The sequence below is a fragment of the Cetorhinus maximus genome, chromosome 1 (assembly GCF_964194155.1).
Source record: "Cetorhinus maximus chromosome 1, sCetMax3.hap1.1, whole genome shotgun sequence".
Taxonomy (NCBI): Eukaryota; Metazoa; Chordata; class Chondrichthyes; order Lamniformes; family Cetorhinidae; genus Cetorhinus; species Cetorhinus maximus.
Genome location: NC_135879.1, coordinates 233,195,663 through 233,223,201, shown reverse-complemented (window position 1 = coordinate 233,223,201; position 27,539 = coordinate 233,195,663). Strand labels below are relative to the sequence as shown.

At 44.5% G+C, this 27,539-nt stretch overlaps 1 protein-coding gene across 1 annotated transcript in view; it reads right to left on the bottom strand.

The window, feature by feature from the left end:
- The window catches only part of gfra4a (GDNF family receptor alpha 4a), a 199,963-nt gene that overhangs the window by 60,268 nt on the left and 112,156 nt on the right, over window positions 1-27,539 (bottom strand). The window contains exon 2 of the mRNA XM_078554577.1: window positions 22,276-22,554. Within this exon, the coding sequence (XP_078410703.1) occupies window positions 22,276-22,554 (279 nt within the window). The remainder of the gene's footprint in view (window positions 1-22,275; window positions 22,555-27,539) is intronic.

Sequence of the window (27,539 nt, the reverse complement as noted above, 5' to 3'; positions counted from 1 at the left end):
AACTGGAGTCAATGGGAATCAGGGGGAAATCTCTCTGCTGGTTGGAGTCACACTTAGCCCAAAGGAAGATGGTTGTGGTTGTTAGAGGCCAATTATCTCAGTTCCAGGATATCACTGCAGGAGTTCCTCAGGGTAGTGTCTGCTCAGGGTAGCAGCTGCTTCATCAATGACCTTCCTTCCATCATAAGATCAGAAGTGGTGATGTTCGCTGATGATTGCACAATGTTCAGCACCATTCACGACTCCTCAGATACTGAAGCCACCCATGCTCAAACGCAGTAAGACCTGAACAATATCCAGGCTTGGCCTGGTAACTGGCAAGTGTTCATGCACAAGTGCCAGGCAATGACCATCTCCAACAAGAGAGAATCTAACCATCTCCCCTTGACATTCAATAGCATTACCTTGTTGAATCCTTCACCATCCACATCCTGGGGTTTCCATTGGTCAGAACTTTAACAGGATCAGCCATATAAATACGGTCTACAAGAGCAGGTCAGAGGCTTAGAATTCTCTAATGAGAAACTCACCTCCCGACTCCCTAAAGCCTGTCCACCATCTGCAAGGCACAAGTCAGGAGTGTGATGGAATACTCTCCACTTGCCTGGATGAGTGCAGCTCCCACAACACTCAAGAAGCTCAAAACTATCCAAGACAAAGCAGTGCTTGATTGGCATTTGATTCATTATCTTCAACTCTCATTCCCTCCACTACCGATGCACAATGGCAGCATTTTGTATTATATACAACATGACCTGGAGCAATTTACCAAATCTCCCTTATCAGCACCTTCCAAACCCATGACCTCTACCACCTAAAAGGACAAGGACAGCAGATGGGAGCACCACCATCTGCAAGTTACCCTCCAAGTCAAACACCATGCTGGCTTCTTTTTATTCTTTCATGGGATGTAGGGCATCGTTGTGAGATCAGCATTTGCTGCCCATCCCTAATTGCTGTTGAACTGAGTGGCTTGCTAGGCCATCTTAGGGGGCAATTAAGTGTCAACCACACTGCTGTGGGTCTGGCGTCACATGTAAGCCAGACCAGGTAATGATGGTAGTTTTCCTTCCCTAAAGGGAATTAGTGAACCAGATGGGTTTTTACAACAACCGATGATCGTTGTCATGGTCACCATTATTGAGACTAGAAATTTGGAATGATATTGCCATTCCTTCACTGTCACTGGATCAAAATTCAGGAACTCCTTTCCTTACATCTTTCCTGGAGGCCATTCAGCCTATTGTGGCCGTGCTGGCTGACAAGTACTTAAAGTTGACAAGGGACTGGACGAGATGCATCCAAGGATATTGAAGGAAGTGAGAGTAGAAATTGCAGGGACACTGCCCATAAGTTTTCAGTCTTCCCTAGACTCGGGACTGGTGCCAGAGGACTGGAGAATTGCAAACGTTACGCCCCTATTCAAAAAAGGTTGTAAGGATAAGCCCAGCAATTACAGACCAGTCAATTTAACTTCAGTGGTGGGCAAGATTCTAGAAACAATTATTTGGGATAGAATTAGTAGTCACATGGAAAAATATGGGATGATAAGGAAGAGCCAGCATGGATTTCTAAAGGGGAAATCGTGTTTAACTAACTTTCTGGAGATTTTTGAAGAGGTAACAGAAAATGTCGATGAGGGTAATGCTGTTGAAGTGGTGTACATGGACTTTCAAAAGACCAAACAACAGACTTGTGAGAAAAGTTATTGATGATGGAATAAAAGGGACAGTAGCAACGTGGATACAAAATTGGCTGAAAAATAGGAAGCAGAGAGTAATGGTCAGTCGATATTTTTTGGGCTGGAGGAAGGTTTGTAGTGAAGTTCCCCAGGGGTTGGTATTGGGACCCTTGCTTTTCCTGATATATATTAATGATCTAGATCTTGGTGTACAGGTGACAATTTCAAAGTTTGCGGATGATACAAAGCTTGGGAGTGTTGTAAACTGTAAGGAGGACAGTGTAGAAATTCAAAAGGACACAGAGAAGTTGGTGGAGTAGGCAGATAGGTGGCAGATGGAGTTCAATGTGGAGAAGTGTGAGGTGATGCATTTTGGTAGGAAGAACCTGGACAGACAATATAAAATAAGGAGTACAATTTTGAAGAGGGTACAGGAGCAGAAAGACCTGGGTGTATATGTGCATAGATCACTGAAGGTAGCTGGACAGGTGGAGGGAGCAGTTAATAAAGCATATAGTATCCTGGGCTTCATTAATAGGGGAATAGAGTACAAGAGCAGGGAGGTTATGCTGACCTTATTAAAGGCACTCATTAGACCTCAGCTGGAGTATTGTGTACAGTTCTGGACACCATATTATAGGAAGGATGTGAACACATTGGAGAGAGTGCAGAAGAGGTTTATAAGAATGGTTCCAGGGGTGAAAAACTTCAGTTATGAAGATAGTTTGGAGAGGTTGGGACTGTTCTCCTGGGAGAGAAGAAGTCTAAGAGGAGATTTGTTAGAGATGTTCAAAATCATGACAGGGCTGGACAGAGAAGTTGGGAGAAGCTGTTCCCACTGGTAAAAGGATCAAGAATGAGAGGGTACAGGTTTAAAGTGATTTGCAAAAGAAGCAAATGTGACATGAGAAAGATACTTCACACAACGAGTGGTTTGGGTCTGAAATGCACTGCCTGGAATTGTGGTGGAGGCAGGTTCAATCGAGGCATTCAAGAGGGCATTAGATGATTATTTGAATAGAAACAATGTGCAGGGGTACGAGGAAAAGTCAGGGCAATGGCACGAGGTCATGATGCTCATTTGGAGAGCCGGTGCGGACACGATGGGCCGAATCGCCTCCTTCTGTGCCGTTAAAATTCTGTGTTTCTGTGATTCTGTGAAGTAACCATCTAGCCTGATCCCACTTTCCACCTTTTGGCCTGTATTTATAACACATGGACTGTAGCGGTTCAAGGGGGCGACTCACCACCACCCTCTCAAGGGAGGGATGGGCAATAAATACCGACTTTACCAGTGATGCTCACATCATAAGGACAAATAAAAAACAACTTTGGAAAGAAGGAGCCTAAAAGGATATAGGGAAGGAGAAGGAAATCAGACAAAACAGCTTCACTAGAGGATATTACAGGGAAAGTTAACCAAAGTTTTCAAAAGTATGAAGGGTTTTGAAAGAGTTGATAGGGAGAAATTACTTCCACTTGTCGACAACACAGATTTATGATAATTGATAAAATATATGGGCAGGTAATGATGAGAATTTTTTTTTAAGCAGCGAGTTGTGATCCAAATATCATTGCCTGGCAGCTGATTCATTTGTAACTTTTAAAAGGGAAATGGGTAAACTCTTGAAGGGATAAAGTTGCTGAAAACAGCAGAGGAAAGTGAGACTAATTAAATAACTCTTTCAAAAAGCACAATTACAATAGGCTAGATGACTTCCTCCTGTGTGTAGGTTTCTGCCAGCTTTAGTTGATGGGTGTCATGAATATTATTGGAAAATAGTTTTCTTTTAAAATAGAGGTTTAGCCTGTGGCTGTGTCTTAATTGGATTAAAGCCAGTTAGTCTGGGTGCTTTGATGTGTACTAGTTTTGATATGTAAGAGAGAAGAGAGTATATTTGCATTTTTTGAATAGAGCATTCAAGAAGTGGGGTGAAAACGACCACCTAGCTAGCAGCTACTAAGTAATATAAGTTATATATAAGTTCATATTACTAATAAAATTGGTACTATGAAAGGGGTTTTATTATTAAAAGGTGGAGTTCAAAGAGGCTGGTGATACAATGAGAATTTACATTCAATGAGCATTGCGAGGTATAACTTCAGCAGTTTTCAGGTGTGCAGAGCAGAGGAGATGTAAGATCAAAGCCTGTAAGCCTACCACGGTGTCTGCAAGGAACCAAAGTGAAAGGAACCTCATTTTGAATTTGTAAGGTGAAAATGCTTTGCCTGGTGTCTGGTTAAGTCTATGGCCAAAATTTTACCTTCGGCGTGCGGGCGAGCGCCCGACACGCCTGAACGTAATATTACGCACAACGACGTCGGGCGTGTGTCCTGACGTCATCGCGCACTCGTGCAACATTTCGCTTGGTGGGCGCGCGCTGGAGTTGGCTGTGCGCCCGCCGATAATTGAAAGGCCTATTAAGGCCATTAACAAGGTAATTAAACTGAAGTTTACATTACCCATCCAACCTAACGGTTGGCAGGCAGGCGAAAAGGCCAAGCGGCCTTTACATTTTTTAGGAAACCTCATCCACGAGTGGTATGAGGTTTCCTAAAGCTAATGCAAATTAAATTAAAACTTTATTTTGAAAATAAAAACATGTCCCATCTCATGTGACACAGGCACATGAGGGGACATGTTTCATTAAATTTTTAATGTCTTTATCTATTTTATTAAAAAGCACTTCAATCTCCCTGAGGCAGCTCCGTGCCTCAGGGTGTTTGAAGCGCTCTTTCGCATGCATGCGTGAACTGTGCGCCAGGCCCGACTCTCCCTCCTCCTCCCGTCCGCACAGGCAGCGCTCAGCACTACTGCTCGTGATCCACACAGGGCGGGCCAAGAGTGAAATCGCGGTGCGGAGCCGATCGAGGGAGGAGGTCGACTTCCCAACAGCCCCCGCCCGCTCCCACTGAACCTGCCCGACGAATGAAAAATTCAGGCCTATGGGTTGCTGTTGCCTTCATGGAGATTAGTTTGGGAATTTGTTAAAAGTTATGATCGTAGTAATTTGTAGTCTTGTGTGTATATATATTTTAACCTGTGTAACTTAATAAAATGTTTCATTTAGTTTAATCACTGCATAAAAAAAATTTCTCATCATTACCCCTCCCACCCACCCATATATTTTATCAATTATAAATCTGTGTTATCATAAAACCTCGAGAACTAGTGGTCTAATTCCTCAATTCCTCAGTTGCGTCTCAAACATAACACTTAAAACAACAGTTATGACAGCTGTTTAAAGTTTCCCTCTGGGGTTTTTTAATAACTCTGCTGTACCACCTGCACGGTCATAACAATGGACTAGCATGATGTGTCTCTTTCTGTTCTGTCCTGTCATTGCTGTGATTCTGCAGGTGACCGTATGTAGGATGGATATATGCATTGCTGAGGAACAAATCATTTCTCAGGGCCCCGTTCTCCACAGCTATACTGTGAAGTAGGATGATCAGCGAAGGCACCTGTTGTCACTTTGGCGATGAAACCATAAGGCTCATGCTTTGTGGTGTCCAAGTACCAAAGAGCGCCAAGCACCTGTAACCTTAAATAGGAAGACCTGGGTTTCTGCCCACCTATTGAGCTGTCAGTCTCAGCTCACTACCTCTAATTATCTGGCTATTATCACCTTTTGTATGATCTCTTATAGAAACCTGCTTCACAAGAGGTCAGCAGGAAATTGGGAAAATGAGCGATTTAGCATCTCAGACCCCGATGGAAGCCCGAGCTGCTGCTGATCTGTTTCCAACTACCTCCAGCCAAGATTGTCTGAAGGCAATACTTGTGCCAAATTGGCAAGCACTACTTGCAGCGCACCACCCCCACCAACTTCTCCACTCTCCTCACATTGTATTAGCTAGCACTCACCTCCGCAAAGATGAGTGAATCCTGTCAGAATTTCAGCGCAGGCCGCCACTGAAAACGATGGAGCCAGCTGGGTCATCTTCAGTGATTTATTTTTTACTTAAAACAAATCCACCTTTCTACACTGCTGGACGGTACAAGGTGGGGTACTGCTAGTGGTATCTGAGTTGGAACTAGGACAGTCTTTAGTTACACCAAATCATTAATCACGGACAGAAAGAGCCCTCAGCATTTGAAAATCGCCCAGTGCCACTGCTCCTAATGGCAACTAATAAGGCAGCTAGCCTAGTTAGACGTGTGCTGCCCTGCGTCCAAGCAACAGGAGCAACCCACCTGGGCCTCAGTGCCTGTGATTACCTTCCAACAAAAAAATTCCAACATTTCAAAGACCATTTTCAGCTGAAGCCTCTGTTCCTTAAATTTATTTTCTTTAAAAACTTTAGAAACTTAGGTAGAATGGCTAACATCAACATCACAACATGTTCCAAGAAAATGATGAAAGATGTGTTGCATCCTCTCGAGTACCATCCATCCTTTGTGTTTTATGTTTTTTTTCCCTCCGGGATGTGCAATGATAGAATTTGAAAGCTTCCTTAAGGGCCATTTTATTCCCCTTCCATTGACATACTTTCCAGATGTTTCCTTCTGGTTTTCATCAGTAAAGAGTGAAACAGGCAACCTCACCCTCCCCCCCACCACGGCAGCACCACCACCCCCCACCCCCCACCCCGACCAGCCTCTCCCATACCTAATGATCCACTCCAATAAATATTGCCAAATGAAAGCAATCCTTTCACGGGGGTCACTCACTGGCTGCCAAAGGGATTCATATCTTTGTTAATGCAATTTTGCTAAAGGTGGACAGTCAATTTAAAGAATGATATCATCCCCACTGTCATATTAAAGTTAATAAGCTCCCGTTGTGGAAGTGAATCAAAGTAGGTCCAATTTAAGGAGTCACTCTGAAAGGGAAGGAAGGAAAGATCAGGCAAAGTACTTTAGTTTTCTGAAATATTTCCTCAACATATATTGAAAAAAACATGTTGCTCTAAACTTTGTTTTTGGCCTTTTTGGCTAGGGGGTTAGAGTTTAAAACTAGGGAAGTCTTGTTACAACTGTACAGGGTGTTGGCAAGGCTGCACCTGGAGTACTGTGTACAGTTTTGGTCCCCGTATTTAAGAAAGCATATACAGGAGGCGAGGTAAAAGAGATTCACTAGGCTGATTCCTGGGATGAAGGGATTGACTTATCAAGAACGGCTAAACAGGTTAGGCCTTTATTCATTAGAGTTTAGAAGAATGAAAGGCGATCTTATTAAAACGTACAAGATTCTGAGGGCTTGACAGGGTAGATGTTGAGAAGATGTTTCCACTAGTGGGGGAATCTCAAACTAGGGGACATAGTTACAGAATAAGGGGGCACTCATTTAAAACTGAGATGTGAAGGAATTTCTTCTCTCAGAGGGCAGTGAATGTCTGGAATTCTCCAACTCACAAGAGTGGTGGAGGCTAGATCACTGGAAGTATTTAAAGAGGAGGTAGATAGATTTTTGAAATATCGAGGAGTTGAGGGCTTTGAGGAGCTGGCACGAAAGAGGAGTTGAGGCCTGGGGCAGATCAGCCATGATCTTATTGAATGGCGGGGCAGGCTTGAGGGGCCGAATGGCCTACTCCTGCTCCTATTTCTTATGTCCTTATGTTGTTATGTTCTTTTTATTAATAATACGCAGCAGGCCAAAACAGCTCCTGTGTATGTTTGGAACCCCACACCCTACGAGATGAACAGCCACAGAGGGATGGTCTACGTACATGATGAACACTTGAGTCAGTAGCACCGGGGAGGAAATTATGCAGATGGGAAAGAGACTACTAATTGAAGAGCAGAACAACGGTGCTGCCTCGATCTCTTTCAAAGATCGAAGGAATATCAGCATCCTCATAGATAGCTACCATCAGCATGGGAACTGAACCCAAACTGAACAGCAGTGTATGTTGGAACAATAAAAAAACTGGCTTCCTGAGCTGTCATTTTGATAATGACCATATTCATAGCCATCAGACATAGTCTAAACAATGGATAAAGGTCGCGGGGTGGGAGCAGGTGCGGGCGAGGAACTAAGTGCATTATAGGATCCAAAGTTTGGTGCCCCAGGAAAGAGTGAGGTAGGTGACTGTGTAAGGGATCTTAATTTTAACACTGAGGATAGAAGAGAGAAGACAGCATGGCATACAGCACAGATGAAGGCCATTCAACTCATTGTGCCTCTGCTAGCTCTTTGAAAGAGTTATCCAATTAGACCCGTACCTTGCTCTTTTTCTAGCCCTGTGTATTTTTTCTTTCCAAACATATATCCAATTTTCTTTTGAAAGTTACTATTGAATTTCCTTCCATCACCCTTTCAGGCACTGCATTCCAGATCACAGTAAAAGAAAATCTCTCCTCAATTGTCATGAAGCTATTAATGTCTATATACTTTATAATATAATATATAATATTTTTCTTTTAAAATAGAAGTTTAGTCTGTGGGTGTGTCTTAATTGGATTAAAGCCAGCTAAGTCTGGGTACTTTGATGTGTATTAGTTTTGAGATGTAAGAGAGGTAGAGTGCATTTGCATTTTTTGAATAGAGCACTCAAGAAGTGGGGTGAAATCTGGCACCTAGCTAGCAGAGACAAAGCAATATGTTTATATTACTAATAAAATTGGTACTATGAAAGGGGATTTATTGTTAGAAGAGACTGGTGATACAATGAGAATTTACATTCAATGAGCTGTGCTAGGTCTAAGGATAGCAGTTTTGTGTGTGCGGAGCAGAGGCGATGTAAGATCAAAGTAGCTATAAGCCTACAACTGACTCCACAGGAACCAAAGTGAGAGGAACCTCATTTCGAATTTGTAAGGTGAAAATGCTTTGCCAGGTGTCTGGTTAAACATCTATGGGTTGCTGTTGCCTTAATGGAGATTAGTTTGATGTTAGAAGCTACGATAGTAGTAATTTGTAATCATGTGCATATATTTAACTTGTGTGAATTAATAAAATGTTTCATTTAGTTTGAAATAAAACCTCTCGAGAACTGGCGGTCTGATTCCTGAATTCAGAGTCGCATCTCAAACATACCACATAAAATATAGGTTATGACAGTTGTTTAAAGTTTCCCTCTGGAATTTTTAAATAACTCAGCTTTACCAAACAGCTGTCTCAGATCATCAATCTCTTCTTGGTTCTTTGGCAATCACCTTAAAATATAGGAGCTTAAAAGGAAAAAGAGAGGGAACTCAGAGGAACACTCTGTGGGGAGGCAGTGGAGTAGTGTCATTGTCACTGGACTGGTAACCCAGAGACCCAGGGTAATGCTCTGGGGATCCAGGTGCGAATCCCACAATGGCAGATGGCGGAATTTGAATTCAATAAATATCTGGAATTAAAAGTCTAATGATGACCTTGTCATGACCATTGTCGATTGTCATAAAACCCATCTGGTTCTTTAGGGAAGGAAATCAGCTGTCCTCAACTGGTCTGGCCTACATGTGACTCCAGACCCACACCAATGCAGTTGACTCTTAAAAATGACCCCTGAACAAGGGCAATTAGGGATGGGCAATAAATGTTGACTTAGCCAGCGGCACCCACATTCCATGAACAATTAAAAAAACTGATAAAAGGGGGATTTATAAAAATAGACACGAAAAGGTGGTAGAGAGCGAGATAGGTTGGAGCTAGAACTAACTCAAGCAACAAATACATTTCTACAGCACTCATAATATACAAAGGGCATTTTTTACAGGGTAGCAGGTGAGCATCAAACCAGAGTGGAGTTGTATTAAGGGATTTTATGAAAGCAAGTGTTTGGGTTTTGAAATACAATCATTACAATATGTCCTATCTGACTTGCCGTAGTCATGCGACCTCTGCCATGAGGCACAGAGCTGGATGCAGCCATGTTACATTCAGTTGAATAAAGACACTACACTAGAAAGATTGTAGTCTTTCAGCTCATAACAGCAGGTGAGGGCGGTACTGCGGAAGGTGTTGAAACTGGAGTTCCAATTGTCTGAAGGAGCAGTGATGGAGGGAATGGAGAATAAAATGAAGGCCTATGTTGGACGATAAAAGCCTGTGTACGTGGACATGGAAGGAGAACTAATTGGAGGGCTTCACGTTGTTACTGCAGGACATGGGAAACTCATTGCAATTTGGGTTCACTAATGTCCTTTAGGGAAGGAAATCAATTGTCTTCACCTGGTCTGGCCTACATGTGGCAGCAATGTGGTTGACTCTTAAATGCCCTCTGAAATGGCCTAGCAAGCCACTAAGTAGTATCAAACTGCTACAAAGTCACAAAAAAGGAATGAAACCTTTTCATCGACCTAGGCATCAGAAATGACAACGGCAATCTCAGCCCTGTTGACTCTGCAAAGCCCCCTTACTTACATCTGGGGGCTAGCGCCAAAATTGGGAGAGTTGTCTCACAGGCTAGTCAAGCAACAGCCTGACAGTCATCTTTACTGAATCATAACTTACAATGTCCCAAACACCACCATCACCATCTCTGGTTATGTCCTGTCCCAATGGCAGGACAGGCCCAGCAGAGGTGGCAGCACAGTGGCATACAGTCAGGAGGGAGTTGCCCTGGGAATCCTCAATATTGACTCCGGACCACAAGTAGTCTCATGGCATCAGGTCAAACATGGGCAAGGAAACCTCCTGCTGATTACGACATGCCACTCCCCCTCAACAGATGAATCAGTGCTCCTCCATGTTGAGCACTACTTGGAGGAAGCACTGAGGGTGGCAAGGGCGCAGAATGTACTCTGGGTGGGGAACTTCAGTGTCCATCACCAAGAGTGACTTGGTAGCACCACTACTGACCGAGCTGGCTCCTAAATGACATAGCTGGGTAGACTGGGTCTGCGGCAGGTGGTGAGGGAACCAACGAGAGGGAAAAACATACTTGACCTCATCCTCACCAACCTGCCTGTATCAGTCCATGACAGTATCAGTAGGAGTGACCACTGCACAGCTGTTGTGGAGACGACGTCCCGCCTTCACATTGAGGATACCCTCTATCTTGTTGTGTGGTACTACCACCATGCTAAATAGGATAGATTTCGAACAGATTTAGCAACTCAAGACTGGTCATCTATGAGGCGCTGTGGGCCAACAGTAGCAGCAGAATTGTACTCGAACACAATCTGTAACCTCATGGTCCGGCATATCCCCCACTCTACCATTGCCTTCAAGCCAGGTAATCAACCCTGGTTCAATGAAGAGTGCAGGAGGGCATGCCAGAAGCAGCACCAGCCATACCTAAAAATGAGGCATTAACCTGGTGAAGCTGCAACACAGGACTACTTGCATGCCAAACAGTGTAAGCAGCAAGCGATAGGCAGAGCTAAGCGATCCCACAACCAACGGATCAGATCTAAGCTCTGCAGTCTGGCCACCTCCAGTCGTGGATGGTGGCGGACAATTAAATAACTCACTGGAGGAGGAGGCTCCACAAATATCCCCATCCTCAATGATGGAAGAGCACAGCACATCAGCACAAAAGATAAGCCCGAAGCATTTGCTACAATCTTCAGCCAGAAGTGCCGAGTGGATGATCCACCTCAGCGGCCAGAGTGGGGGCAGAGGACGTTTGGACGAACCTCCACAGCGTCCAGAAGGCATCCCAGCAATGCATCACTGAACTGGACAGGGCTGCACTTTCTTGGCTTTTGAGGCTATGTCTTCACCAGAGCAGCCCTGGGGCGCAAGCATTGAGAATTGTGCGTGCGGCTACAGTATAAATATGGCGCCTGGCATGAGGAAGCAGTGAGGTAACGGCGTGGTGGCCAAATCGGTGGCCGCCTGCCAGCCAGACAGACCTGTTTCCTGTGGCTGCATGATTAATGAGGCGGGGCAGGAAGGGGACAGTATGGCGCAAAAATCTGCCATTGCGGCTGGCGGGTAAAAGGGCTTTTTTCGTGCCTGTTACCGCACATAGTGCAAATCTGGGAAGATTCCACCTATAGTCCGAGGTGAGGTATTGATAATTTAGGGAATAAAATTAAAGCTTTGAATGACATCTTTGCTATCTAGTCACGCACTGGATGCTCCCGAGGCAGAATTTGAAGGAATTGCTGTCAAGAAAGAACCAGAGGACAACCTTACTCTTCAGCGACCTGATCACTTGTTTGAAGCTGTAAAGTCTATTTTGTGTTGTTAAGTATACTGTTTCCTTTTTAAAATTACCTTTCTCTTTTAATTTGCTATTTGAGAGTTCATCTTGCCTTATGGCTATGTTTTGTTCGAGCCAAAACATTTATTGGATTTTATTGAATTAATATGAAGTCAGGTAATTGTATGATTAATAATTAAGATCAATTAAAATACTCCATATATAACCTACACTGGGAAGAGTGTGAAGCAGTTTGGGATCGCTGTGATGCAGATTGGGAGGAGTGTACAGCAGGTCAGAATCACAGTGAAACAGACCGGGAGGAATACACAGCAGGTTGGGATCACTGTGAGGCGACGCGATCAATGAAGTCAAAGAAAAATAAATTAAACTGTGACATCACAGGAAGGCTGTAAGTTGATTGGCTGCTGAATATTGTACCTTTGTTTCCCTCTCTCCAAAGTTAGCAAGTTGGATCAGGAGCTGGGATTTTTTTTTTTATAATAACAGTTAAGTAAAGCATTTCAATTCATCTCCCTATATTTAACTGGCAATCAAAGAAGAGAAATAAGAAGTTGGTGGGTCCTTTTTTTAAGTAGAAAATTTTATTATCTAATAGATAGAGGAATGGCAGGACAGCTCTGACCCCTGGTGTGCACATCCTGTTCCACGTGGGAACTTCAGGACATTTCCTGTGTCCTGTATAACCATGTTTACAGGAAGTGTCATCAGCTACAGCAGCCTCAATTCTTGGCTGGTGTCACTGTGACGCATCTGCAAGGTTGAGAACTTTGTGAATGGCACACTTATAGATGTAGTCATGCCGCAGCTTAAGAGTTTGCAGGGAAGAGGGAATGGGTGACCACTGAGCAGTCAAAAAGAAATAGGCAGGATGTGCAGGAGTCCCTTGAATGCACACACTCTTCAACCAACAATCAATTCTGAATGCCTTTGAAGGTAATGGTTAATCTGGCAAGTGCAGCCAGAGCCAAGTCCATGGCACCACAGCTGGCTCAGCTGTACAGAGGGTGGGGGGAGGTGGTTGGTGGGGGTACAAAGAAGACTGGAAGATCAATAATGATAGGAAATTCAATAGTCAGGGGAACAGACAGGCATTCTGTGGCTGCAGACATGAATCCAGGATGGTATGTTGCTTCCCTGGTGCCAGGGTCAAGGATGTCACTGAGCGGCTGCAGAGCACTTTAATGGAGATGTTGGTGGGGTGGGGTGGTGGCGATGCATGAACAGCCAAACATTGTGGTCCACATTGGTACCAATGACATAGGTAGAAAGAGAGGTGTGGTCCCACAATCAGAATTTAGGAAGCTAGGTAAGAACTTAGCAAACAGAACTATAAAGGTGATCTCTGGATTACTTCAGTATCACACTCATGTGAGTACAGAAATAGGAGGGTAGAGCAGATGAATGTGTGGCTGGAGAGATGCTGAAGGAGGAAGGGCTTTAAAGTCTTGGGACATTTGAATCAGTTCTGGGGGAACTGACACTTCTACAGGCCTGACGAGTTGCACAAAGCTGGGATCAGTTTCCTCGCTGGCGATTTGCTAGTGCTTTGAGATAGGTTTGAACTAGCTTAGCTGGGGAACTATGAGGTCACATCAGAGAGGGATACCAAAGTGCACAGAATACTGGGAGAGACAAATAACGCTAGAGCAGGAAAACGTAAGGCACTAGGTAGATTCAGCGTTAAGAGGGAAAGTAATAAAGTCTAAATTAGGGTTACAGTGCATGTATGCGAATGTGCGGAGTGTGGTAAATAAGATTAGTGGGTTGCAGATGCAGAGGCATGTTGTGATGTTGTGGTGATAACAGAGACCTAGCACTAAGAAGGGCAGGACTGGGTATTAAATATTCCTGGATTCAAGGTGTTCAGAAAAAATAGGAAAGGAGGAAAAGGAGGAGGCATGGCAGTATTGATTAAGGAGAACATTGCAGTGCTGGAAGAAGAGGATGACCCAGAGGGGCCAAGGACAGAATCTATTTGGCTAGTGCTAAGGAACAAGAAAGGTACTATCACAGGAATTCACCAAGGGTCCTTAGACAGCACTTCCAAACCCATGACCATTACCACCTAGAAGTACAAGGGCAACAGATAGATGGGAACACCACCACCTGGAAGCTCCCCTCCAAGTCATGCATATAATGTTTTTGGAAATTATTTTAAATTGGACTTCTGGCAGGGTCTGTTTCTGTGAGTGTGTGTATGTTAATTGGATTAAAGCCAGCTAGTCTGGGTGCTTTGATGTATAGTAGTTTTGAGATGTAAACAGTAAGGTAAAGGGTACATTTGCATTTTGTTGAATAAACCATTCAAAGACTGGGGGTGAAATCTTGCACCTAGCTAGGAGACACCAAGCAATATGTTTATATTACTAATACACTTGGTACTATGAAAGGGGTTTTATTGTTAGAAGAGGTGGAGTTCAAAGGCCCTGGTGATACAATGAGAATTTGCATTCAAAGCGAAGTCTAGGCACATACAGAAGAGTTTTGTGTGTGGAAGTTAGAGGCATCTGAAGTCTAAGCAGCCTGTAAACCTTACCATTGTGTCTGTGAAGGAACATATTGAAAGGAACCACACTTTGAATTCGTAAGATAAAAATGTGCTTGGCCTGGTGTCTGTTTAAGTCTATGGGTTATTGTTGTCTTGGGGAAGATTACCTGGGAGTAATTAATTGAGGATTTGTTTAATAGTTATTATGGCAGTAATTTGCATATGTGTATGTGTTTACTACCTTGTAAAATTAATAAATATTTAATTTAATTTATATAAAAAAACCTCTGGAGGCTTGCTGGTTTCATTTCTGAATTCAGAGTTGCATCTCAAACATACCAATTGAAAATATAGGTTATGACAGTTGTTTAAAGATTCCTCGAGGATTTTAAATAACTCAGCCTTTGCCAACTGCTGTGTCACAACAAGGAGCCTTGGTGAGTTGCTGCAGTGCATCTTGTAATTGTACACACTGCTGCCACTGTGCACCGATGGTGGAGGAAGTGGATGTTGAAGGTGGTGGATGGAGTGCCAATCGAGCAGGATGCTTTGTCCTGGATGGTGTCAAGATTCTACAGTATTGTGGGAGCTTCACTTACACAAGTGGAGAGTATTCCATCACAGTCCTGATTTGTGCCTTGTAGGTGGTGGACAGGCTTTGGGGAGTCAAGAGGCAAGTTACCCCATGCAGAATTCCCAGACTCTGACCTGCTCTTGTAGCCACAGTATTGCTATGGCTAGCTCAGTTCAGTTTCTGGTCAATGTTAACCCCCAGGATGTTGATAGTGGGGGCTTCAGCGATGGTAATGCCATTGAATGTCAAGGGGAGATGGTTAGATTCTCTCTTGTTAGCGACGGTCATTGCCTGGCCCTTGTGTGGCACAAATGTTACTTGCCACTTGTCAGCCCAAGCCTGGATATTATCCAGGTCTTTCTGCATATGCGCACGGACTGCTTCAGTATCTGAGGAGTTGCGAATGGTGCTGAACATTGTGCAATCATCAGCGAACATCCCCACTTCTGACCTTATGATGGAAAGAAGGCCATTGATGAAGTAGCTGAAGATGGTTGGACCTAGGACACTACCCTGAGGAACACCTGCAGTGATGACCCAGGACTGAGATGATTGACTGCCAACAACCACAACCATCTTTCTTTGTGCTAGGTATGACTCCAATCAGTGGAGAGTTTTCCCCCTGATTCCCATTGACTCTAGTTTTGCTAGGGCTCCTTGATGCCACACTCAGTCAAATGGGGCCTTGATGTCAAGAGCAGCCACTCTCACCTCACCTTGGGATTTCAGCTCTTTTGTCCATGTTTGGACCAAAGCTGCAAGAGTTCAGAAGCTGAGTGGCCCTGGCAGACCCAAACTGAGCATCAGTGAGCAGGTTATTGCTGAGGAAGTGCCGCTTGATAGCACTGTCAAGGATACCATCACTTTGCTGATGATCGAGTGTAGACTGATGGAGCAGTAATTGGCCAGATTGGATTTGTCTTGTTTTTTGTGTACAGGACATAACTGTGCAAATTTTCACATTGTTGGGTAGATGTCATTGTTGTAGCTGTACTGGGACAGCTTAGCGAAGGGTGCAACTACTTCTGGAGCACAAGTCTTTAGTATTACTGCTGGGATTTTTTAGGGCCCACAGTCTTTGTTGTATCCAGTGTTTTCAGCCATTTCTTAACATTAAGTGGAGGGAATTGAATTATTAAAGACTGGGAACTGCGCTACTCTAGACCGAACGAGGAGGCCGAGATGGATCATCCGCTTGGCACTTTTGGCTGAGGACAGTTGCAAATGCTTGTCTTATCTTTTGCACTGATGTGCTGGGCTCCCCATCATTAAGGATGGAGATATTTGTGGAGCCTCCTCCTCTAGTTAGTTGCTTCATTGTTGGCCACCATTCATGACTGATTGTGGCAGGACTGCAGAGCTTAGATCTGATCTATTGGTTGTGGGATCGCTTAGTTCTGTCTATTGCATGAATTAAAAGCAAAATACTGCGGATGCTGGAAATCCGAAATAAAAACAGAAAATGCTGGAAAAAGTCAGCAGGTCTGGCAGCATCTGTGCAGAGAGAAACAGAGTTAACGTTTCGAGTCTGTATGACTCGAGTTCTGAAGAAGATTCTTAATTCTTTCTCTCTCTATGGATGCTGCCAGATCTGTTGAGTTTTCCAGCATTTTCTGTTTTTATTTCTGTCTATCGCATGCTGCTTCCACTGTGGTTGAATACAATTCTGCTGCTGCTGATGGCCCACGTATGCCCAGTTTTGGGCTCCCAGATCTGTTCTGAATCTATCCCATTTAGCACGGTGGAAATGCCACACAACACGATGGAGTGGTGAGTGTTCTCAGTGTGGAGACGGGCCTTTGCCTCTACAAGGATCAGGTGTGGTCATTCCCATCAATGCTGGCATGGACAGATGCATCTGCAAAAGGTAAGCTGGTGGACCCTAAGTAAATAGCAGAAAGAGTGAGGCCGCGTTCTTTGGGAACTGGGCCGACCAATCCTTTGCCCCTTTCACTGTCAGGTTAGACTATCTGACGGTGTCTGCCACCCTTGTCCTTCTGGATGGTAGTAGTCGTGGGATTGGAAGGTGCTGTTGAAGGAGCCTTGGTGAGTTCCTGCAGTGTACCTTGTAGATGGGGTATACACTGCTGCCACTAGGCGGCTGTGGTGGACGGAGTGAATATTTGTGAATGTGGTGCCAATTAGGGCTGCTTTGCCCTGGATGATGTCAAGCTTCTTGAGTGTTGTTGGAGCTGTACTCATTCGGGCAAGTGGAGAGTGTTCCATCAGACTCCTGACTCGTGCCTTGTAGATGGTGGACAGGCTTTGGGGAGTCAGGAGGTGAGTTACTCACCACAGGATTCCTAGCCTCTGACATGTTCTTATAGACACAGTATTTATACGGCTAGCCCTGTTCTGTTTCTGGTCAATGGTAACCCTCAGGATGCTGATGTTGATCATGGGGGATTCAGTGATGGTAATGCCATAGAATGTCAAAGGGCAATGGTTAGATTCTTTCTTTGTCGGAGATGGCCATTGCCTTACACTTGTGTGGCGCAAAGGTTACTTGCTGCTTGTCAGCCCAAGCCTGGATATTGGCTAGGTCTTGCTGCATTCAGACATGGATTGCTTCTACCACCTAGAAGAACAAGGATAGCAGATGCATGGGGACACCACAACCTGCAGGTTCCCTTCAAGTCACACATCACCCTGACTTGGAAATATATCGCCATTCCATCACTGTCGCTGGGACAAAATCCAGGAATCCCTTCCTAACAGCACTATGGGTGTATCTACACCACATGGACTGCAGCGGTTCAAAAAGCCAGATTACCACCGTCTACTCAAGGGCAGTTAGGAATGGGCGATAAGTGCTGGCCTAGCCAGCAATGCTCACATTCTGTGAGAGTATACAAAACATATCCTGATCATCAGGTCCAAGGTGCTTTTGGTGTTACTCTATGTGGCGCAGATCTGGCCTATACTCCAATCCTGCACTGCAGTGGTCACTCAAGCCATCTTTTGCTTTATCTGGAGATCAAAAATGGACCATGTCCTTAAGAACGCCACATATAGTTCTCTAGATAAAGTGGGGGCTGGGGTGGAGGAATGTGTCCAATGTCGCCCTCATCCTGTTGGCTACCTTTGTGTGTGGCTGCATCAAGCTGTGCGTATACCCTCGGTACACAAACAGCAACTGTTATGTGCTGAGCTTCCACCTGTGCCTGGTGTTGCAAAAGATGAGCCTGGCCTCAGAACGCTCCATTCACTTGGACCATGCCACACCACCTGTCCCTTGTGCAGAATTTTGTGTAGAAAAACACCCTGAACACCCTGGCACCCTGGTAATGTCCTCAAGCACCCATGGATAAAGGAGATGGAGGATCCCGTTGGAAGAGTCCCCAAGCAGGCTGTCATTTGGCAGAAGGTCTCATCAAGAGAATTTTCAAACATGCACCAATATTTAACCTGACAGGTGGTGCGAAGCGCCTTTCCTGTCAGATCCTGAGTCTCAATGCTATCGTAAAGTGGCTGTGATGGGGAACAGACTGTCGCCCAACAGTGTGCTTTGCAAAACAAGCCTGGAATGGGATGCAGTGTTTTTTGTCAAGGTTCATCTTGAGCAGCACCATTGTGCAAGACTCTGCTCCATGGGCTGTTCCCAGGGATGCACTCCAAGACAAACCTGCTGCTGGAGGTCCATCAACTCAGTGAAAGGTGCTCTTTATTCTGTCTGAAACTCGTTGGTGTTCCAGTACAAGGAGCTGTCCACAACCGAGTGTTGCAAACTGGCGCATTCCAAGATCCAGGGTTATCTACAGAGGGGTGCACTAAAGCTCAGGGCAGCTGCTGCAGAGGTTCAATTGGAAAAGGCCACAGTCTAAGGCCCTCATTCCAGCCCTCATGGGCTGGAACCCATATAAACTGTATGCACCAGAGAAGGTTTGACATAAAATTACTTGTTACATTTTAAGTGTAGTGAATGACATTCACAGTCTTGAAAAAAAATTGAACTGTATGGCACTTTACGTAATGTCAAATTTGAACTGTATGTAATGTACTTTTACAAATTTATAAATGAAGTATATGTTTGAAAGAAAAACAATCTGCCACAGGTAGATTGTGAGGATGAGGTCTAGCCGGTTTTTCCCTCTTGTTGTTACTCTCATTAGCTGCCGCAAACCCAATCTAGCAGATAATGTCCTTCAGGACTTAGCCAGCTCTGTCAGCAGTAGTGCTCCCACTATTGAAGACCCCACCCCAAGTGTATTGCTACCCTCAGCGCTTCCTTCAAGTTGTATTCAATATGGAGGAGTACTGATTCATCGGCTGAGTGGGTAGGTGGGGGTGGGGGGCGTGGAGCTGCTGCGGGTGGCAGGCAACAGTGCGGTAAGTGCTGATCACCGGAAGGTTTTCTTCTCCATGTTTGACCTGCTGCCATGAGGCTTCATGGGGTCCGGAGTTGATGTTGAGGACACCCAGGGCAACTCCCTCCCGGCTGTGTACCGCTGTGCCGCCACCTCTGCTGGATCTGTCCTGCCTGTGGAACAGGGCAGAGCCAGAGATGGTAATGTTGGTGTCTGGGACATGATTTATAAGGTATGATTCCATGAGTATGACTATGTCAGGCTGTTGCTTGATTAGTCTGTGGGAAAGTTCTCCTAATTTTGGTACAACCCCCCAGATATTAGTGAGGAAGACCTTGCAGGGTCAACAGGGATGGGTATGCCATTATTATTTCCGGTGCTTAACGTCAATGCCAAATGGTGCGCAATGACTTTTCTGACACAATTTGATACAACTGACCATCTTGCTGGGCCATTTCAGAGAGACATTTCTGTGGGTCTGGAGTCACATGTCGGTCAGACCAACTAAAGACAGCAGGCTGCCTTCCCTAATGGGCATTAGTGAACCGGATAGGTTTTTTTTGACAATCTAGGTCACCATTAATGAGACTGAGCTTTTTATCCTATATTTATTAATTAACAGTTGCTTGGCAGTGCAGAACTTGAATATTGCTGAAAAGATAGACATGTTGCCAAAGCTTTTCATCGTGTACTCATCAGGACAAACACAAGAATGCCAAATTTCAAACGATCACAACAATTTATAGTACAGGAGAAAAGGGTGCTGATTGGTTGGTAAGTCAACTCCATTGGCTGAGGCATTGCCATGGAGAAAGCAGCAGGGAACTATAAGTTCCCCAGGCCTCTAGGTAATTCAAAAAAGATGCAAGGCTTGAACATTACCCTAAAATAAGAGCAACATACAGATACATTGAATGGGTCCCTGAGTATGACTGTATGTCACTTCTAGCAAGCATAAACCAGCCACGTTATGAGCTCAGCTGACTATCTTAAATTGGTTGCTGGTGTACTTATTCGTGCACTCATGATTGTTTAGCAAGTGTTGCCACCCTGCAGAATCACATCTAACAGAATTGCACCGGCTGTATGTCCAAACGATTGGCTGATTGAATCAAACAAGATATTGCTTTGGCTGTTCATAATAGGCAGAGTACAGACCATAATGAACCAGCCAGCGCTTGCAAAACCCAAAACAAGACGTCTACTGCTCGATGTGATTCTGCGATTGGGCAGCACCTGCTGAACAATCCTGAATGTGCTAATAGCTACACTAACAACCAGTTTAAGATAATCAGTTGAACTCAGCATGGCTCATTTATGCTTGCTAGGTGTGACATACACAGGGATCCATTCTCTGCAAACAAAAGGAACATGTTCAAGCCTTGTGCCTTTTGTGAATTACCCAGAAGTTTGGGGAGCCTATAATTCTCCAGTGCTTGCTCCATGGATATGCCTCGGCCAATCAGAGTCAACTAACCAATCAATCAGCACCCCTTTTCTCTTGTAGTATAAGTTACTCCAATCGTTTGAAATTTAGCATTCTTGCATTTGTCCTGATGAGTACAAGATGAAAAGCTTTGGCAAAACACCTCCCTTCTCAGTAATTTATTAATTAATTGAATTGAGATTCCATTAGTTGCCACCATGGGATTTGAACACATGTGCCTGGCACATTAGTCCAGGCTTTTAATTACTCATCCAGCAGCAATTCCACTATGCTCCCTTTGAGCACAAAGCTGAAATATCTTCAACAAACAAAGAAAAAACCTTAAATTAAAATATGCAGCAGGCATGATTAATGTTTCAAATACAAAACCCACCTCAATGTCTTACACCCTTAACATTAACCTTTCTTTACAGATGCTGACTGAGCTGCTCTGTATTTTCAGTATTTTCTGTTTTTATTTTAGGTTTTCAGAGTTGCAAAAAGTTTTAAAAACTTGAACTGAAATTGTGGCGTTTTTTTCCCCCCTTGTTCTATGCGTCTCTATGCTGCGTGTAGCGTTGCCAACTCTGGTCGGATGGATTTCTGGTGGTTTCATCACGAGACCTCTCACCTTTAACTGGCCTGCCCCGTGCTCCTGAAATTGGGCGCCCAACACACCCACCCTCATCCACATCACCCACTAATTAGAAAGCGATTAGGCTCTTTATGACCTGATTGGATGAATTTTGACTGTTAGTCTACCTTTTTCTCATTGTCTACATTCTTCAAACTTAGAAACAAAAATGTTTAAAGAAAATGAAAAAAATAAAATCAATTTTCTAAATGCCCCTATGGTTTTCCCCTTGGTTTGCCTGCAGCAATGTCCTGGAAATTAATCTCCATTAATAGAATAAAAGCCAAATACTGCGGATGCTGGAAATTTGAAATAAAAAACAGAAATTGCTGGAAAAACTGTGCAGGTCTATCAGCATCTGTCGAGAGAAAGCAGAGTTATTGTTTCGAGTCCGTATGACTCTTCTTCAGAGCTGGAGCTTCAGAGCTCTGAAGGAGTCATGCAGACTTGAAACATTGGCTCTGTTTCTCTCTCCACAGATGATGCCAGACCTGCTGAGTTTCTCCATTAACAGAATGTTGGCAAACCTCACCAGGGGACAGCCTAAGAGCTTACTCCCAGGCCTTCACCCGTGAGGGGCTTCATTTTCTGTTTACATCTCACCTTCCTAATTTTTTTGATCAAGAAGCCTTTGCATACACTTTTTCCATCTCCCTCTGAAGGCACGGCAGAGCTGGGAAACTCACAGTGTCTGAATAAACACTCCAATTGGTGTCGTAATAACCAGTCGCGTTTATTTCCAGATCCTCTGGACCATTCCACCCATGAATAACAAAGCCAACTGAAGAGAAAAGCTTAGATTGTGAGTGATTGCTACAATGTGCTTCCTCCTTCAGGGCATAGTCTAGTGTCCAGTTAACAATATTTAAGAGGAATCTCCACTGACTACAACTAAACATGACTGGAACTACAGGAACCCCAGAAAAAAAGCAAAATGCAGTGAGCGGAGGATAGTTGCATGACATAAATTATGTGTGGAAAGTCAGTCCCAGTCACTTACAGCAGCGTGGGTCTCCAGGTGTGATTGGCGGAGGAATTACCTGTCCGTTTCTGTTCTGGCCAGGACTTGGAGTGTCACTATACGCAGCCAAGAAAGAAAGGTTGGAAGGACTAACCTTGCGTCATGCTCTGATGCAGGCTCCAGTAGATCCCCAGGCAGTTTTTCTCTTTCTTCATGCCTCGCTTGCACTTGCAGTTGTGCAGGGGGCTGGACAGAAGTGACATGACCGCACTCATGCACTGGTTCTTGGCCCCAGGCCCGAGCGGAGCGGCACTGCTGCCTGCCATGCATTGGCGGAACGTCCTGTACTTGGGGCTACATTTAGGGTCATTGATGCAGGTCTCGCTGGCTTGCAAACAGTCGTTGTGGGCCCCTTCCACATTCGACAGTCCATCTACCAAGGGAGGAAAGGAACAAAAAAAGTCCACATTTAGTTGACTGAAATGACTCTAGTTACTGATCAAATCTTAGAAAAATTTTCGTGGAATATATTCTTTTATGCCAGATTCTAACATTGAAATGCTAAATGGGTCTAATTTCAAAGGGCCAACACAGGTATGATGGGCTGCGCGACATCCTTTTGCACTAAGACTGTGATTCTACATAGCAATTTCATATCAAGCCTCCATTGATCAATTAGCATTCCTATACCACTTTTGGCAAACGAAAAATGTCTCAAAGAGGGGAGATGAGGAGAGCATTATTTTACAGGGCAAGTTGTGATGTGGAGTCTCCCTGAAAATGTGCTGGAAACAGATTCAATATTAACTTTCAAAATGGAACTGGATATTCAACAGTGAAGAGTAATGCAACCTAGGCTGCACCTCCCTCACCCGGCAACCACACAGATGCATTTTTTAATAGTCATTATGGCGATCAGATGTGGGAATGCTGGCTGTTCATTTTTTTTTTTGTCTCCTGACTCAGGGACATGTGTCCTTCTCACTGCCCTGAAAGGAATTTATTGCTTTTTATTTCACAGACGTGGACAAGTTGGTGGAGTGGGCAGAGAGGTGGCAGATGAAGTTCAATGCAGAGAAATGTGAGATAATTAATTTTGGTAGGAAGAACATGGAGAGACAATATAAAATAAGAGGTCCAGCTCTAAAGGATGTGCAGGAGCAGAGGGACCTGGGTGTATATGTGCATAAGTCATTAAAGGCAGCAGGACAGGTGGAGAGAGCAGTTAGTAAAGCATACAGTATCCTGGGCTATATTATTAGGGGCAGAGAGTACAAGAGCAAGGAGGTTAATGCTGAACTTGTATAGGACGCTAGTTGGACCTCAGCTGGAGTATTGTGTACAATTTTGGGCGCCACAGTTTAGGAAGGATGTGAACACTTTGGAGAGAGTGCGGAAGAGATTTACAAAAATGGTTCCAGGGATGAGAAACTTCAGTTATGAGGATAGATTGGAGAGGTTGGGACTGTTCTCCTTGGAGAGGAGAAGGCTAAGAGGAGAATTGATAGAGGTGTTCAAAATCATGAGGGGATTGGACAGAGTAGATAGGGGGAAACTGTTCCACTTATAAAAGGATCGAGATTGGGAGATTTAAAGTGATTTGCAAAAGATGCAAATGTGACGTGAGAAACAACTTTTTCACGCAGCAAGTGGTTCGGGTCTGGAATACACTGCCTGGAAGTGTGATGGAGGCAGGTTCAATCGAAGCATTCAAGAGGGCATTAGATGATTATTTAAATAGAAACAATGTGCAGGGTTACAGAGAAAAGGCAGCAAGATGGCACTGAGTCTCAGAGAGCTTGTGTGGACACAATGGGCCAAATGGCCTCTTTCTGCCCAATTCTGTGATTTTGTGATGGATTAGGAACAGGAGTAGGCCATTCAGCCCTTCATGCCTGCTCCACTAATTCAATTAAAATTATAGCTTACCTGTAGCATTTTGGAAGGGAGGGGGATGTGCCTGCGTTTCTCCAATGACTTATTCACATATGAAAATCATTGGCATGTTAGTCAGGGTGCATCTCAGGTGATGAAGATGGAGATGGGGTAAGGATCGGAGAGTAGGGGCAAGTGGGGAGAGGAGGATGAAGAATAACAAAACATACAGTTAAGGGGTAGAATGGAGGGCGCTGAGCAGGAGCTGGGTAAATGACCAAAGCAAGAGATACGAAGATAATGTTTTGTGAAATAATTCCTAAAAATAGAGAGATAGGGAATTGTTTTAATTTAAACCACCAATCTAAGGCATAATGCCCTGCTCTCAGTGTGACCTAACTTTTACATTAGGAGTTTGCTTGCTCTATCCACACTATATTGCACAAGGAATATTGGCAGAGATGTAATAGATTGTCCAAAAGAAAGTATTAAAAACACTCTTTGCTGTTATGGGATTTTCCATACACAGAGAAAGCTGCTTCCATTAATCCTGATCTTTCTCAAGATCCCACAAGCTATTTGTTCCAGTCAAACTGATGTTTGATGACTAAAACCCACCAGAGTTGAGGAAATAACGCTGCCTCGACCTTCCAGCACCATCATTGTGTTTTCACTGCGAATAGAATAAAGCACATCATCTGCCGCCTGGTCTCCTGTGCCTGGGATTAGACAGATCCCTCAGAACATAAAGTAACATCTTGCAGAAACCGTGGATGGTTTAATTTCTCACTTCCTTCAAATGTCACAACTGCCTGAGTGCAAAACCACCTGGCAAAACATTTCAATCGGCTTAAAACCATTTGGTAGAGCTACCCAGATGGCCTAATGGATAAATGCATGATGTGCTGTGCTAATTAGCTGTACAGGAATGTTGCAGCTTGCATCGTGTTTTTAGCTGGATTACCTCAGCTGCTGTAGAGTAGGGAGGGATTGCAATTGACTCCCTGGGCTGGAGTGGGGGGAGCGGAGAAAGAAAACTGAGCCAGGGCTCCTTTTCCTGGATTGCTAGCCAGTGACAGATGCTGCTGAGCACTTATTCTTTATTCAGCGCTGTTCCCGCAGCCAAACAGCTCAACAACATTTACAACCTAGGTGCACATGTAGCTTGGAGATCTCCCTGCTCCTGTGGAACTCTCCCAGGTAAGCGTCAGCACTTTGAGAAGGAAAGAAAACTGGTGGAAGGTGGGGAATGGAACCAAAACAAATATAAGGGAATGCTACAACTTCCAGCACTGCCTCATGAGCTTGGGCTCTCCATTCTTTTCCTGAGGCAGCGATTGAACGGGACTGGAGTATGGGAATGGGATAGTGGCTTGGGTTTTCATGCTTGCTTTTGCTGTCAATGAAGGTTTGACGAACGGCTTCAGTAGCTGTTGGTACAGTATCAAAGGTCCCCTACGAATCCGGTCAGGAGAAACTCCTGCTTGCTGGTCCCACTGTAGTATACAGTGGTATACAGTTGATTAGCATCTTTAATTGCTTTTCATGTCTGTCCGCCAGCCTTCAGTGACTTGCGTAAACGGACACCACCATTTCTTTGCTGCTTGGCAGTTCCTCGTCTCTCACTAGTCAAAAATACCTCATTCACAGTGCACCGTGGTCTAGCAAGTCTCCAAAACTCTTCCACCTGGAACCTATGTTGTAAGCTCCCCTCACAAGCCCCTATTATGTTCTTCCCTTATGCCTCCAGCCGCTCATATTACTGGGGTTCCGCAAGCACTTGTCCTCCCTCTTGCACCAGCTACAGTTAGTTTAGGGCACGGTACTTTGGAAGAGATGTCCAGGTCACAGAAAAGGCATGGGAAAATATTCACCAAAACAATACGGAAGGATAAAGGGCTACAGCTGTGAGGAAACGCTTGAAAAGTTGGGGCGCATTTCAAAGAAAGTTAAGTTACGAGGTGGGTTTTAATAATTAAATTGAATAGAGGAACAGGAATGGACCATTCAGCTCCTCAAGCCTGTTATGCCATTTGATCAAATAATGCTTAATCTGTGCCTGCACTCCATTTACCCGCCTTTGCTCCATATCTCCTGATATTACTTGATACTGAAAATGTTGACCTCAGTTGAAAAGTTCTTCCTGTTCAAATCCCTCCGTGGCTCCAATTGACCAACTGTCCACAGCCTTTTCGGAGGCTTCCACCAGTTTTTATTTGACTAAGTGCTTCTCTTCCTGATTTCACACCAAAATGGCCCAGCTGTAATTTTAAGATTGTGCCCTCTTGTGGTGAAAACCCACAACAGAGAAGATAGTTCGCAGTACGTTCTATGTTGTATCCTTTCAACATTTGCTTATCTCTCAACAATTACTATTGTAAATTGTCGTCAACATTTCTCAATCGATTTTGCTATGTCAACCGTCACAATTTACTTGCATACTCTGGCCTCTAAATGGTTCTACGAATCGTATTTTTAGCTTAACTTCATTGCCCCTTGTTTGTTAGTTATATAATGAGGAAAGCTTTGCCACAATCTACATGTCACATACCAAACACAACACACTATCTAATGCAAATTCCTGCATCATATTTAATACTGGACTCAGGGCCGGATTTTATCATGAGCTTCGGGACCCCCGACATCTGAACCAAAAGGAGGCCCTGAGCCCTCATTTGCCGGCAGCCAGATTGACAGGGCAATCTTCCCAGAGGTGGCCTCCTAACTCCCCGCCTCCGCGCTCAAGGCTCAATTAAGGATCTCGGTGGACTCCCAATGCTGCTGATCCAATCAGAAGCTCTAAATTCTCTGCAAGGCCACCAGGCGAGGCAGGTTGGGGGCTGCGCAGGTACCTCAAAATGGAGGCACTCTGTGAGGTGTGCATCTAAATTAAAATTTCTGGGGGGGTGAAGACATTGGGCCCCTTGGTGTGGAAGGGAAAGCCCTCCGAGGGAATCATTTTGGCTGTGGGTGCAGCCTTTCCTGCCCCTTCTTTGGGTCATGGAGCCTTAATGAACTCCAGCCTGCCACAGGGACACCACTTCCAGAATGGCTGGCCCTTCCCCTATTGACAAGCCCATAAAATCACACCTAATTGGCTGCCTGCCTCTGTGCAGCCGATCATAGTCCCAGTCTGCCCTGGGAAAGTTCCTCCGCAGCAGGAATGGGGAGACATCCCAACACGACTCTCCCTATTTTACCAGCCACCCTTCTCCACCCCCCAGTGCCACTTATGCTCTTCTGAGGCCCACCATCATGAGACCAGGAAAATTCAGCCCAGAATATCTGCTGCTTCCCAAATGACCTCCCTACCAACAAAGGCAGGGTTCTGATCTGAAGTCCAAACCTATAATTGTACTTAGCTCTAATTTCAAGCATGCCTAGAAAGTGGGAGCCTTATGTGCTGCAAAATGCCTTCCAGGTATAGGAGCATGACATCACTAAAAAGGAAGCGTGTTATGCAATCCAGTTTAGTTTCAAATTTGCTTTTAAGCAGAGCACACACACAGACAGCTCTGCTGCTGATGTCTCCAAGCTTTATGC